At 56.8% G+C, this 13384-nt stretch overlaps 1 protein-coding gene across 2 annotated transcripts in view; it reads left to right on the top strand.

Moving 5' to 3' along the window:
* The first annotated feature begins 3961 nt into the window (after nt 1-3961).
* The window catches only part of FBLN2 (fibulin 2), a 68026-nt gene continuing 58603 nt past the window's right edge, over nt 3962-13384 (top strand). Inside the window, exon 1 of one of the 2 annotated variants that reach the window (XM_008572967.1) lies at nt 3962-5266. In XM_008572967.1, coding sequence (XP_008571189.1) covers nt 3997-5266 — 1270 coding nt within the window. In that variant the 5' untranslated portion in view covers nt 3962-3996. The remainder of the gene's footprint in view (nt 5267-13384) is intronic. The other variant, XM_008572966.1, reaches the window with a different exon arrangement.

Genomic DNA, 13384 nt, shown 5'->3' with positions numbered 1-13384 from the left:
TTCAGGAGGCCACTTGCTGCAGGGTCTGTGGGGGAAAACCTGGTTGGAGCCCCAGGGAGGAGCGTGATCGATCTGTGACCCAGCAACGTACAGATTGTGCCCTCCTGCTTCTCACTTGTGCAAATGTTTCCAGCCCTGCTTGCTTATCTCCAGGCATGCAGAGCTCACCCCCTCCTCCAGCAGCCAGGTGTATCCCTGACCTGGAGAAATCTTTCTTGACATGGGGCTGAGATCTGCCATCTCTGCCCCTGCTCCTGTACACACGTGTCCCATCTAGAGCAGCTGTGGAAACGTGAGGACAGTGAGGCTGCTCTTTTCCAGGTGAGCCACCCCCTCCCCACCCAGGCCACCTCCTCTGGACACATCCCAGCTGGTCCTTTCCCCTCCGGGGCAGGCAGACAGTCTTCGGACAGCACCATGGGGCTCTGATCTACATGCAGGGAGGCCCCAGACCATGCAGGGAAACCAGGAACACAAACCCTGGTGGCCAGAACTCAGTGGTTTTGAAGAGTGGAAACCTGAATTTTCACATGAATGCTTCCAATTTGTGAATGCTGATAACCGATTTAAAACTAAAATCCCACTGTGTGGGCCAAACAAAATGCACTTGTTGGCTAGATAGTGCCCGTGGACCCCAACCACAATGTGAGGTATGGTTGAACCTCTTCGTTCAGAGAGGTCCAGGCCCTTGGCTGGGGTTGCACAGCAAGCACATGAGGAGAATGCAGAATCAGGCCTGGGCCTGATGTTCTTTGTCGTTACCCTGGGCCTGGGGCGATGGGCGAGCCTGTAATCTGGAACCACTGGGTGTAGACAGAATGTGACGCTGGGGGTCAAAGCACCGGGCCACCCTGGGGGCCGTGCGGGTATGCAGAGCAAGGGGACAGGCCTGGAGGATCAGGTGAGGGGGGCAGGGCCAGCTGGGACGGAGGTTCCTCTGGGAGAAGCGCTAGGAGAGACCAGCCTGCGGCCTGCCTGCAGCCAGGGTGCGTGGGTATGTGTGAGGGCTGGAGGGGAGTTCAGATCTTGGTCCGGTAGAGATTTCCTTTCTTTTTTTTTTTTTTTTTTGTCTTTTGTCTTTTTCCGTGTCCGGCAACAGATCGCAACCCTCAGTGTTGCCCCCGTACCGGACCGGGGACCGGCGACGGGATCGCAACCCTCGGCGTTGCTCCCGCGCCTCGCTCAGCCAGTGAGCGGGAACCGGTCTGTATGTGGGATCCGAACCCTGGGGTGGGAGCACCACCACGCTTCCCAAGCGGCGCACTATCCAGTGCGCCACCGGGCCTGCCCGAGATTTCCTTTCTTAAATGGCATTGTTGAGAGTGGACCTGAAGGCGTTTGTACCCCTCCCCCATCACCATCTAGAGGGTGTTGACTTTGTCAGTTGGGATTGAAGGTCCTGATTCTCCCAGCAGTTGACTCCTGCTCTCTTGGCTTTATGGAGCCCTCTGCTCTCCAGAGCTGGCATCTCAGTGTGGGGGCAGAGGGTGTCAGCCCTCATGGCCCCAGAGGGTCCCTTGGACTCCCCGGCCTCTGGGCCTGGCCCGGTTGTCTCCAGCGGCCTTCTCGTTGGCCAAGTCGTGGGCTTCTCCAACTGGGCACAGCCCAAACCAGACTTCAGTCTCCCCCGCTGTCCACAGCCATCCATCTGCAGCCTCCCCTGCTTCCAGACACGGCTGCTTCCAGGTGCTCAGGCCAGAACTCTTGACTCCTCCTGGACTTGTTACCTCCATCTTGCCCCATCTAGTCCATCAGCCAATCCCATCTACTCTGCCTTCAAAATAAATCCCCTTTCCACCTTCCTCTCCTGATTCTCACCTTCCTCTCCTGATTCTCACCACTCACTGCCCCGGCCGTCTCTCACCTTCTCGCTGCCTACTCCCCTGTCTCAGCACAGCAGCCGGGGGATCCCTCTCGACCTAGAGAGTGGGATCAGGTCTGGGGCCTCCAGGCGCGCTGCGACCAGAATCCTGCTCGATCTGCTGCTGCCACCCACGTTGTCCTTGTTCATTCGACATCAGCCATGGAGGCCCTCTGCTCTTCCTCACCTGCGTCCTGCTGTCCTGCCTCAGGCCCTTTGCCCTTGCTATTCCTGCTGTCTGACATGCTTTGCCTCCAGACAGACCATTCGGATCTCAGCTCAAAGGCCACCTCCTCAGAGAAGCCTTCCTTGATCACCTGCTGAAATAGGCTCTCTCCACCCGGCCGCTTCCTGTTTCCACTCCCGGGCTTTTGTTGGTGCATTTCTTCATTGCACCTGCTCCTGCCCGCATTCAGCTCTCTGCGGATCTGCTCTTGGGTTTGGGTTTGTATCTGCCTCCCTTCAGCAGTGTCCTTGCTGGGAGGACCGCCAGGAGGCCTGTCTCATTGGCTGATAAAAGCCCCAGGTCCTCGAGGGTGCTCCATACAGAGGAGGCACTCGGTCAGCTCTGGTCAACCAGCCATGGTAGGCATTGGGGTGGGGGCTGCCTGGTGACCGCTGCTGGTGGCAACAGCCAGCTGTCACTCTGTCACTGCCCTCTGTGCTCTGGTCCTGCTCACCCGCCCCTGCCCTGGGCTCAGCTGGGAGGTGGGCAGCACACGACTGCTTCCTCTAGAAAGAACAACAGCTCTGCTCTCTGCTTCCTTTCTCCCCTTCTTCATCAGAAACTTTTAAAAACTACTATTTTTAATAAGTTTGAAATGACAAACAAATTAAAATACTAGAGATGTCACTTCATTCTCTTTTCTTTTTTTAAAAAAAATTAGACACTTTTAGCAGGGTAGCTACCAACATCAGCACAGCCCAGGGCCGGGCACTGGGTCAGGGCTGGGAGCTGGTGAGAAAGATGCCTTGCCTGTGACTTTGCAGAAGCGTGCTGTCTAGATGGGGCAGGCCTGGCCACCAAGTCACAGCGGGACTGACTTTTGTGAAGGTGGAGGTGGGGGGAGGAGTGAGGACTGGCGAGAAGGTGCACTTGAGTGGTTTGTAGAGGATGAGGAGGAGGGCCAGGGAGGAAAGAGCCCTTGGTGTGTTCAGGCCAGCTACTGTCAGATCACACTGGCATCCCAGGGAAGGGGAGGTGGAGTGGCAGAGGGTAGACGGGAGGTGAGGCTGGAGCTGGAGCAGGGCTTGGTGATGGAGGGAAGGAGCAGAGAGAGTGGAGAGCTGTGCAGGGGGAGAACCAATTGATGGGACTTGGGAAAGGTGTAGAGGGTGTCAGGACAGGTAGGTTCCTAGGGTGCATTTGCTGGTGCTGCTGAGGAGGTGGGCTGGAGTGTCCCCTGGGGCTCAACTTGCAGTCCCAGGGGTCACACAGGGGTGCTCCTGAGCCCTGGGGTCTGAGGGTTGGGGCTGCAGCAGGGGCTCATTCCTGCCCAGCATTCGTCACTGATTGTATCCCCTGGCCCAGCAGCCAGGGGCAGATGGCTGGGAACCGAGCTGGGTTTTTGGAGAGAGAAATTGGGTGGTTCTGTGTGTGCACTAGTGGCTGGGACTATGCATGCAGGACCACCTGTGGGTGTGTCCTCCATGTAGGTGTGTCCTGCATGTAGGTGTGGCCATGGGTGAGACTGTGTGTCAGTGTGCATGGAGGACCATGGGGCAGTGCGTGAGACATAGGGTGCCTGAGTCGCTGGACATGTGCCCTGGTGAGTGAGTGACTGAGAGAGGGTGTGGTTGTGTGTGTGTGTGTGTGTGTGAGACCGTGGGCATGAGGGGCCCAGTCAGAGGGCCTGTGTCAGGATGCAAAGGGCTGTGTTGGCAGCATCAACACCTGTGGCACCTGAGCGACTGTGCACTCACCTATCTCTGGATCTTCCCCACGCGTGGCAGAGGCTGTGTGTATCTGAGCAAACTTGGCAGAGTGTGCATGGGGACGAGTGCATGTGTGTGAGTGGAGGTGGCTGAAGCTGTGTGTGCCCCATGTGTGTATGTGCCCTTGGTGCTGACAGGCTTTCTTTCTGGTTTCTCCAGGGCCTTGCAGGAGAGGGGACCGTCCTGAGCTGGTCTGGACCATGGTGCTGCTCTGGGAGCCTGCAGGAGCCTGGCTGGCTCTGGCCCTGGCACTGGGCCTGAGTGTGGGCGCTGTGACCCCGCGGCAGGACTGCACGGGTGTCGAGTGCCCGCTGCTGGAGAACTGCATCGAGGAGGCACTGGAGCCGGGCGCCTGCTGCGCCACGTGCGTGCAGCGGGGCTGCGCCTGCGAGGGCTACCAGTACTATGACTGCCTGCAGGGCGGCTTCGTGCGTGGCCGCGTGCCCGCTGGTCAATCCTACTTTGTGGACTTTGGCAGCACTGAGTGCTCCTGCCCGCCGGGTGGCGGCAAGATCAGCTGCCAGTTCATGCTGTGCCCGGAGCTGCCACCCAACTGCATAGAGGCCGTGGCGGCCGCCGACAGCTGCCCACAGTGTGGACAGGTGGGCTGCATCCACGCGGGCCGCAAGTACGCTGCCGGCCACACCATCCACCTGCCACCCTGCCGGGCCTGCCACTGCCCTGATGCCGGTGGTGAGCTCATCTGCTATCAGCTCCCTGGTTGCCATGGGAACCTCTCAGACACTGAGGAGGGTGACCCTGAGCGACACTATGAAGACCCCTACAGCTACGACCAGGAGGTGGCCGAGGCGGAGGCGGCGGCCCTGGCAGGGGAGATCCAGGCGGGTGCAGGGGGCCCTCCGGCCGCTCTGGGAGGTGGGAGTCAGGCACTGTCTGCCATCCAGGCGACTCCCTGGTCAGTCGCCCTCCCCAGACCCACGGCGGCCACTGCCCTGGGCCCCCCGGCCCCTGTGCAGGCCAAAGCTAGGAGAGTGACAGAGGACAGTGAGGAGGAAGAGGAGGAGGAGAGGGAAGAAACAGCCGTCACGGAGCAGCTGGCAGCAGGTGGCCCCCAGGGGCTGGATGTGCTACCCACCACAGGTCCAGCTGGACCTGGTCTCCCTGTCCAGGAGGAGGGGGCAAAAGCCGGGGAAGAAGCCAGGGCTGGGCCTGAAGAGAACCTCATCCCAGATGTCCAGGCAACTCCTCGTGGTACTGGGCAGGAGGAAGCCACACCAGTGCCGGGGTCAGGCACTTCTGGCCCGGTCCTGTCACAGGCCACGCTGAGCTCTCCTGGGGGCCTGGTCAAACCCAGCACACCCACCATCCTGTCCACGCCACTGCACAACACAGCCCAGGTCCCACCCACCCAGGAAGCGCCCAGGCAGCCACAGGTTTTGCCTCGTTCCTGGGCAGAGAAGGACACAGACCGCAACTCTATTCATTCTGTCCCCAGAGGCAACGCTGAAGGTAAGACTCTTTCCTGGTTCCTCCAGGGGCACTCGGCCGGGAAGGGCAGCTTCAGGGCTTTGGTTGCTGCCCAGGCCTCTGCACAGCTGCCTGGGGTCGGGGGCTGGGTCTGTGGGGACTGGCCTATGATGGTGCAGTCTGGAGGATCCAAGACAGCGCTTTCTCCCAGGTCTCGCTTTGGGGGATGGAGTGGGTGGGTGGAGGTGAGGCCTGTTGTGGGCATACCTCATCAGAGCTGCGGTCCCTGAAGAGGGTTCCTGCTTGGGTGCAGGCTGGGCCTGGTAGAAACCACAGTCCACAGGTACCCTGGCAGCAAGTTTGGAGCTTTGCAGAGCTGGGCCAGCTGCCTGCTCACATCCTCTCTGTCAGATGCCTCCAAGCACAGCTGCGATCTTGGTCTCTGAAGTGGCACCCTGACACCTCTGCTTCCAGACTGCTTCCACACGTGTTCTCTTGTGGGGGCCCCTTGTGAGAACCCGGCACCACCTCTGCCCCTCCTTCCAGCCAGGGATCCTGTTAACACACAAGTTAGCCCTCGGTCCTTCTCCGCTCAGTACCCTGCTGTGGCTCCCACTTCACTCAGAGTAGAAGCCAAAGTCCTCACAGTGGCCACAGACCCTGCATGGCCTGCCCCTGTGCCTTCTGGACCTCCTCTCCTGTTCTCCTCCCCTACCCCACTCTGCTCAGCTCCCTTTGCCTCCTGGCCAGGCACCTCTTGCCCCAGGGCTTGTACCTGCCCTCCCTCTTCCCAGAACGCTATTCCAGGGGCCCAGGTGGCTGGCTGCTTCCCTTCATTCAGCTCTCTGCTCAGGCTACCTCCCTGGGGAGGCCGTCCCTGCCCACCCACCTTTCCTCTTACCCTGCTTTAATTTCTCTTGGCAATACCTGACACTGTACATAATAACTCATGTATTTGTTTATCATTTTTCTCCCTCAGTAGAATGCTAGTGCCATGAGATGAGTGCGGGGAATCCATCTGTCATATTCTCCGCTGAGCCCAAGGGCCTCCAGCTAGGCCTGCACACAGCTGGGGCTCCGTAGATGTTGGATGAATAAATAGTGAATCAGTGGGGGCTCTCTGGCCACCCCCTCTCTCAGTTGTCCTTTCTCACACTCATTCCCCAGCTGTCTCCTGAGCACCCCACACTGTCTCCCCTCTGTTCCAAGCATCTGTTCACACTGTTCCTGGCCAGCTCAGACAGCATCTCTTCCAGGAAGCCTTCCTTGAATCTCTGTGTCTTGTCTCACCCTCCCACCCCTCTGCAGGTGCTCTGGAGAGTTGTCTGGTTTCTAGAGCTCTCTCCCCACAGCAGGGAGCCTGCATCTTGTTCAGTCCTATATTATTCAGTCTATGCACCTGCATTAGGTATCAACTGTGATCAGGCCCTGGTGGGCCCTGGGAAGGCAGGGGTGGACTAGTATGCACCTTGTTCACAGGTTAGAGGCTGTGAGGGAGGGATGTCTGGGTGGTATCTGGGAAGGCTTCTTGGAAGTGGGGGCGTGAGAGGTGCTGAAATTTCTGCATCGTTTCTATTCTCCTTTCCTGCTGCCCATAGCTCTATGGCCTCAGGCAAGCCTCTTAACCAGCTTGGGCCCTGTTTCCCCATCTGTCAAGTGCTCCCACAGCTCTTGCTGACCATGGACTGTGTGTAAAGCCTGTGTGCATGCAGCAAGGGTGGAACTGGGGAGCTCTGTGGGATCTTCCAGGCCCAGAAGCCCCCACTCTCTGAAACCGCTGCTTCCAGCCTGCTTTCAGTGGGTGGGGCACAGAACTCACCCTTGCTGAGCACCTACTAGTGGCCAGGGTCCTGTTTCAGTGACTTGTTCCTCCCAACAAGTGGGAGAGGTGGGCTCCATCTCCCTACTCTAAACTGAGCTGGACCCGAGAGGTGTGGCTAGTGGCTCCAGGTCTCATGGTGGGAAGTGGTGGGCTGGGACCAGGACAGTATGCACCTCCCACTCCGCTCCCCACCCACCCCTGAGCCTGCGGGAGGCGGGAGGCTTGCTTGGGGGGTGGGGGTGTGTAAGGCACATGCGCCCTGGGAGGGCTTGCAGTCTGGCTCCTGAGTGGTGCATGTGGCATGCTTAGGCTGCAGCCTCCAGGGCTTCCAGAATAGGTGCAGCTCATACCCTTGTCCCCAACCCCCACCTCTTGCTGCCAGAGGCTTCTCTGTGATTCTGGGCCTTGGAATCCTGGAGAACAGCTTTGTTTTCAGGAGCCCCAGTTTTTTTCTTCTGCCCTGGGCTTTCTCAGATGGATTTTGGCATGTGGTCTTTGATGAGGGCTGCTGGGGAGAGTAGAGGCCCTGACTGAGTGCCCCTTATCCTGTCTGAGGGCTGTCCTGGCAGGGGCTGAATACATGCAAAGCCCCAGAGACTAGAATTAGCAGGACATGGACAGGCAGCTGCAGCTTTTGGTGTGTAGGGAATGGAAGGAATGAGGAGTCAGGGATGGGGGCAGGGGGCAAGGCGGGGGTGGATTTAAATAGGACTCAGGAGCTCAGGCCTGGCCTCATAAACATCCACCCCCCTGTTTTTTGTCCTTCAGCCCACCCAGGGTCCACCTGTCACCCACCAATTCATGTGATCTGACTCTACAACCCATGCAGCTTAGGCAAGTGGCTTACTGTTCTGTGCCTCAGTTTCTCCATCTGTAAGCAGCAGAGAAATCCCTGCTTCATGGGGTTTAAGTGAGCTAATTCATGTCAAATGCTCGGCCCTGGCGGAGTACTTGCTGAGTAATTAAAAATGTTAGCGGTTATTGCTCACCATCTGTTCTCCAGTCCCCCCGCTTATTTCTCCAGAAGATATTTACGGAGCACCCTCTCTGTGCCAGGGGTTGTGCCAGCAAACAATGAGGGCACAGCCTCTCCCCTTTGGGATCTGATGGGGAGGAAGGCATTAGTGGACAAACACACATGCACATTTATTCCTGGTCACAACCGTGGGTACGTGGCCTGGGGAGGGTGTGTGATAGGGGTCTTACAGGTGGGGGTTCAGGTTGCCTGACAGATTGCCTGGAAGGAGTGGGGTTTGGGCCTTAGAACCCCCTGGCTGCTGTCGTGGATGGGCCTGGGGGCATCTGGGTGGTGGAGGGGTCGTGGTGGGGAGAAGCTGGGAGTTAGCTTTGCCCTGCTCAGTTCCTGGTGCCTGCCGAGAGGCGGGTGATGGGGCCGGAAATGGCACCCCAGCCATGTTGCCATGGCAGCCCTGGGGCCTGGAGAAGGAGGCTTCCAGCCATCACCCCAGGCGGGGCTGGGTTGGGGGTCCTGTCTCGGAGCCGGAGCTGTGCCAGGGCTCTGGGATGCCTCGGCTGGGCCGTCCCTGCCTCTGAGCATGTCCAGATGTGGCCTAATGGAAGCCACATGCCCGGCTTCCTGGGCTGGGGAGGAGGGGTGTGATGTGTGTTGTCACTGTTTGTGAGGGCCGCTTCTCCCACTGGGCTGGCGGTAGGAAGGGAGCTGGGGATGCCTCCCGCTTCCCTCCTGGGGAGGAGGCCCTCAGGAGGTCGGAGGTTCCTTCCAGGAGCAGACGTAGGCAGCCCCCTTCCTGAAAAAGGCTCCAGCACAAGCTCTGTGGGCTCCAGGAACTTGTGGCAGGAAAGGGGCCCCCTCCTTGGGGCCTCACAAAACTAGACTCTGTAGGGCAGGGGTCTCTGAATGCCCTGACACCCAGGTTAGCGAGGAAACTCCTAAACTTTCAGATGACTGTTTCTATCGGTTACAGACACCATACAGCACTTGCGACTTGCGCCTGGCATGCTGTAAGCACTCTGTGATTATTGAGACTTTTTAATCATCACACCAGCCCCTGTCAGTTCACAGGAGCAGAAAGTGAGCTTCAGAGAGCACAGGCCACGCAGGCAGAGTGCGGTAGAACCAGGTGGCTTCTGCATTTTTCCGTTTCTTCAACCATGGCAGTTCCTTTTGAGTGCCTGGTGTGTGCAGGGGGCTGGGGCAGATGCTGAGTGTACAGTGTTAGCAAAATCCAGTGCAGACCTGCCCCTGGGAGCTTAGGCTTTTGTAGGAAAGATAACCCGGCAGTCACACAAGCGTGACGTTCCAAGCTGCGATGCAGGCTGAGGAATGAGGCAGAAGTGCTCTGTGAGCCTGTCTTGCGAGATCTGACTCTTGGGGATCAGGGAAGGCTTCCTGGAGAGAGTGACGCCTCAGGGGCAATGTGGAGGATAAGGTGTAGGTGGGTAGTGGGGAGAAGAGGGTGCTCCAGGTAGGGGAATGGCAGGTGCAGTGGCCCTGCAGCTGGAGTGAATTGAACTAGATCGAAAGCAAGTGCTGTGGCTGGTGTGAGAAGAGGCTGGGGAGGTGGCAGGGATCAGACCCAGGGTGACATGTGTATATGCAGGGTGAAGATTTGGGCCTTTGTCCCGAGGGCAGTGGGGAGCCACTGAAGGTGTAAGCCAGGGGTGGCGGGATCTGGTTTGTGTTTCTCAGAGCTCCCTCTGGGTATGGGGAAGAGGGCACAGGAGCAGGGGTCTCATCCCTCACCGAGCAGCCCCGGGAGACAGTGCTGGGCCTTTCCAATGTCCATGGGTCTCCATGGTGCCCACAGTCACTCAGGCTGTGACTCCAGGTAGTAGCAGAGAGTGACCCACCTAGGCTTGCCCTGTTCCCCAGAGGGTCCTATAGACGCTCCTCTCCAGTCTTGGCCTGAGGGGGTTTAAACCTGTACAGTGTTTGAAGACTCCATGAACATGGCCTAGGGACCTGGATTCTGGATACCTGAGCCCGTGGCCTGTGTGACAGAATCACCTCCTGCAGGAGCTCCAGGCTTCTAGAATGAGCTGGGGAGGGATTGGCCTCATGGGGGGCTGTGGCCCCTGTTCAGCAAAGCCCATTCCTTGCTGCTAGTGTGACCTGGAGCCTGTAGCGTCATTGCCAAATGGTGTGATTCTGAGCACACAGGGCTGCTGTGAGGTCTCAGGGGGGTGCTGCCTGCCCAGCCTTGGGAGCGAGGCCAGCAGTGGTCAAGCCACTGCCTGCCTGCCTGGCATCACCAGCAGTCCTGCCGAAACAGCACACCCACCTCTTGCCTGTCCACCTGCTGGCTTCTGTCTGAAAAGCATTGGAGTAAGCATTAGAATTTATTGCAGACATTTGGGACACTTCACCTAAAATTCAGCTTTTTGGCTGGTGTGTGCTGAAAAATTGGCGGATGTGGCCATGTTGGGCCCACATGCCACAGGTTGGCCAGTGGGGAGCTGAGAAGAGGTCTGCCCTTCAGCCTGGGCAGGTGTTCTGCATTTGCTATGGACCCCTCCAGGCCAGCTCTCCAGGGTTTTGTCACCCACCCAGCCCTGGTTGGCAGTGGGTTCAGGTCCTCTTCTCATGGTGCATCCATCAGAAGTGGAGTTTCACCCTATGGCATCTCTAGGAGAGCCCATGAGGACATCTCATTTTATGGAAGCTGTCATCTTGGGGTGGGGGGCTTTTCTGGGGGTCACAGTAGAGCTGGTGGCAGGGGGCCCTAGTGTCCCAGCAGAGGTGATGGGCTTGTGGCTCCCATGGGGGACCCCGAGGTAGGAGTGGGTCTCGGTGACCTGTGGCTGGTCTCTCCCTGCCCGGGAGGAAATGGGTGTGTTGCACAACTGGCCCTGTATCGAGGGCCTGGGGCCAGGCGGGGCCTGTGGGAGTTTATTTTAATTTTTAAAACTAACTCTCTGTTTTTTTTTTTCTTTCTTTAGAAACAGCTTTATTGAGATATTTGCATACCATAAAGTCCCGCCATTTGAAGTGTACAATTCAGTGGCTTTTAGGATATTAGCAGAGTTGTGCAAACGTCACTAAAACCTAGTTTCAGAACATTTTCATCACCCCCCAAAGAAGCGCCACGTCCTGTAGCAGTTACTCTCCATGCCCCCCTCCTTTTCACCCGCAGCCACCGCTAATGTACCTTCTGTCTCTGTGGATTTGCATGTGCTGGAGGTTCCTGGGTACCCAGGAATCACAGTCTGTGGTCTTCTGTGGGTGTCTGTCTTCTTCATCCTAGCACAGCATTTTCAAGATTCACCCATGTCGTAGCATGAATCAGGACTTCACTTATTTTTATGGATGAATAATATTCCATTGTAGGAATATACCACATTTCTTATCCATTCATCTGTTGATGGACGTTGTGTTTCCAGCTTTTGCCTATTATGAATAATGCTGCTATAAATATTTGTGTACAAGTTTTTGTATGGACATACGTTTTCATCTATCTTGGGAGTGGGCCTAGGAGTGGAATTGCTGGGTCATGTGGTAACTCTAACATTAGCGGAACCACCAGACTGTTTTCCACATGGCTGCACCATTTCTCATTCCCAACAGCGGTGCAGAAGTGTTCTCGTTTCTCCACAGCCTCACCAATGCCTGTTTTTATAGCCCCCCTAATGCGTGTGGATAGTATCTTGTTGTGGTTTTGATTTGCATTTCCCTGATGACTAGTGATGCTGAGCATCTTTTCATGAGATTGCTTTAGAAAATTCTAAAAAACACAGAATACGCAGCACACATTCCGTTAGCCATCCAAGTAATGACGTCATGGCAGTGTCTTACAGTTTTTGGAAAACCGCACGGCACTCTGCACACTGTATTTGGGGAGAAATAGCGTGAAGAGGGCAACCAGTGTCTTAGTGTTATATATTGTGAAAACAATCTTGACCTCATGGTTGCCCAAAAGGGTCTCGGGGACCCTCTAGGTCCAGGATCACAGTGGGGAACGCACACGCTTGTAGGTGTGTGTGCGTGTCTTTCACGGATGCCAGCGCATGACGCGCACATTCTGTGCTGTGCTTTCTTCCATTGACAGCGCGTCCTGTAGCTTTCCCTGTCGCTGCGTGCAGAGTTACCTCACTCTGTGTGACAGCCACACAGGGCTCCGCTGTGTGCATGTTCCGCCTCGTACTGACAGGCTCTTGGCGATGGATGTCCAGGTGTTTCCAGTCTTTTGTGTGAGAAAGTGACGCTGCAGTGAGCATCTTTATGCCACGCCCTGGGTGGCCTTGCTGGGTCAGTGTGCATTTCTTTTTTTCTTTGTAAAATGTTTGCTGGAGGATAACCAGTAGAACCTGTGAGAAGCATACAGCTCAACAGTACACTGTCACAGGTGAACACCCATGTGGGCCAGCACTCACATCGTGGGACAGCACAGTCAGCCCCCAGGAAGCCTCTTTGTGCCCCCGCCCAGAGGACGGCTCCTCTGGCTTCTAGCAGCAGAGATTCATCTTCCTGCCCTTAGACTTTTGCAAATGGAACCGAACAGGATGTGCCCATTCATGTCTGGCTTCTTTTGCTCCACACACTGTCTTTGAGACTCGCCGTGTTGTTGTGGGTGTCAGTGGTTGGTGCTCCACTGTATGGACTGGCCCGGGTTTGGGGTTTGGTTGTTCATTCTCCTATTTGGGACATTGGGTTGTTTCCAGTGTGGATCCGTCAGCGGGAGTGTTGCCACAAACTCTCTGATACCCATCTTTTGGTTCTCACGCGTGTGCATTTCTGTTGTGAGGTGCTGGCTGGCGTGTGCTCAGCTTTAGCAGAGAAAGGCTGTATCTTTATAACCCTGGTAGATGTCAACTGTCCTCCCTGGAGGAGGTGTACCAGATTTTAGTCACTGCTGCAGTGCATGAGGATGCCTCTTTCCTCATTTTCTTCATGCCCCAAATGTTTTTCGAGTGCCCACCTCACTGTTCTAGGTGCTGGGAAGACAGCAGTGAGCAGAACAGACAAGATCCCCTTCCCTCATGGTGGGAGAAAATTAAGCAGGGCGCGATAGAATGTTCTGAACCTGGCCCGCCTCAGAGAGGTTTAGTCTGTGGGTGCTTTGCTCGTGCTCGCCTGCCTTGTCCAAGGGCTCCCCAGCAAGTGTAACTGGCCACACTCCCACTGACACTGCTGCGGGGCTGTGGGGTAGGCTTTCTGCCACTCCCACCAAACTGGTGCCAGTCTTTCCATCTGGGACACACCTTGGTCATGGTATAAATGATCTGTTGCCACAATACTGTGAGTGGCAAACAACCGCAGAACCTCTGTAGCACTCACAAGAACATTTATTATTGCTCCTAAGTCCCCAGGTCAGCAGGCAGTCCTGCTGACCTCAGCAGTAGTCAGCTGGCGGCTCAGC

This window comes from Galeopterus variegatus, unplaced genomic scaffold, assembly GCF_000696425.1.
Source record: "Galeopterus variegatus unplaced genomic scaffold, G_variegatus-3.0.2 Scaffold855, whole genome shotgun sequence".
Classification (NCBI taxonomy): domain Eukaryota; kingdom Metazoa; phylum Chordata; class Mammalia; order Dermoptera; family Cynocephalidae; genus Galeopterus; species Galeopterus variegatus.
This window is presented reverse-complemented; position numbering and strand designations above follow the sequence as displayed.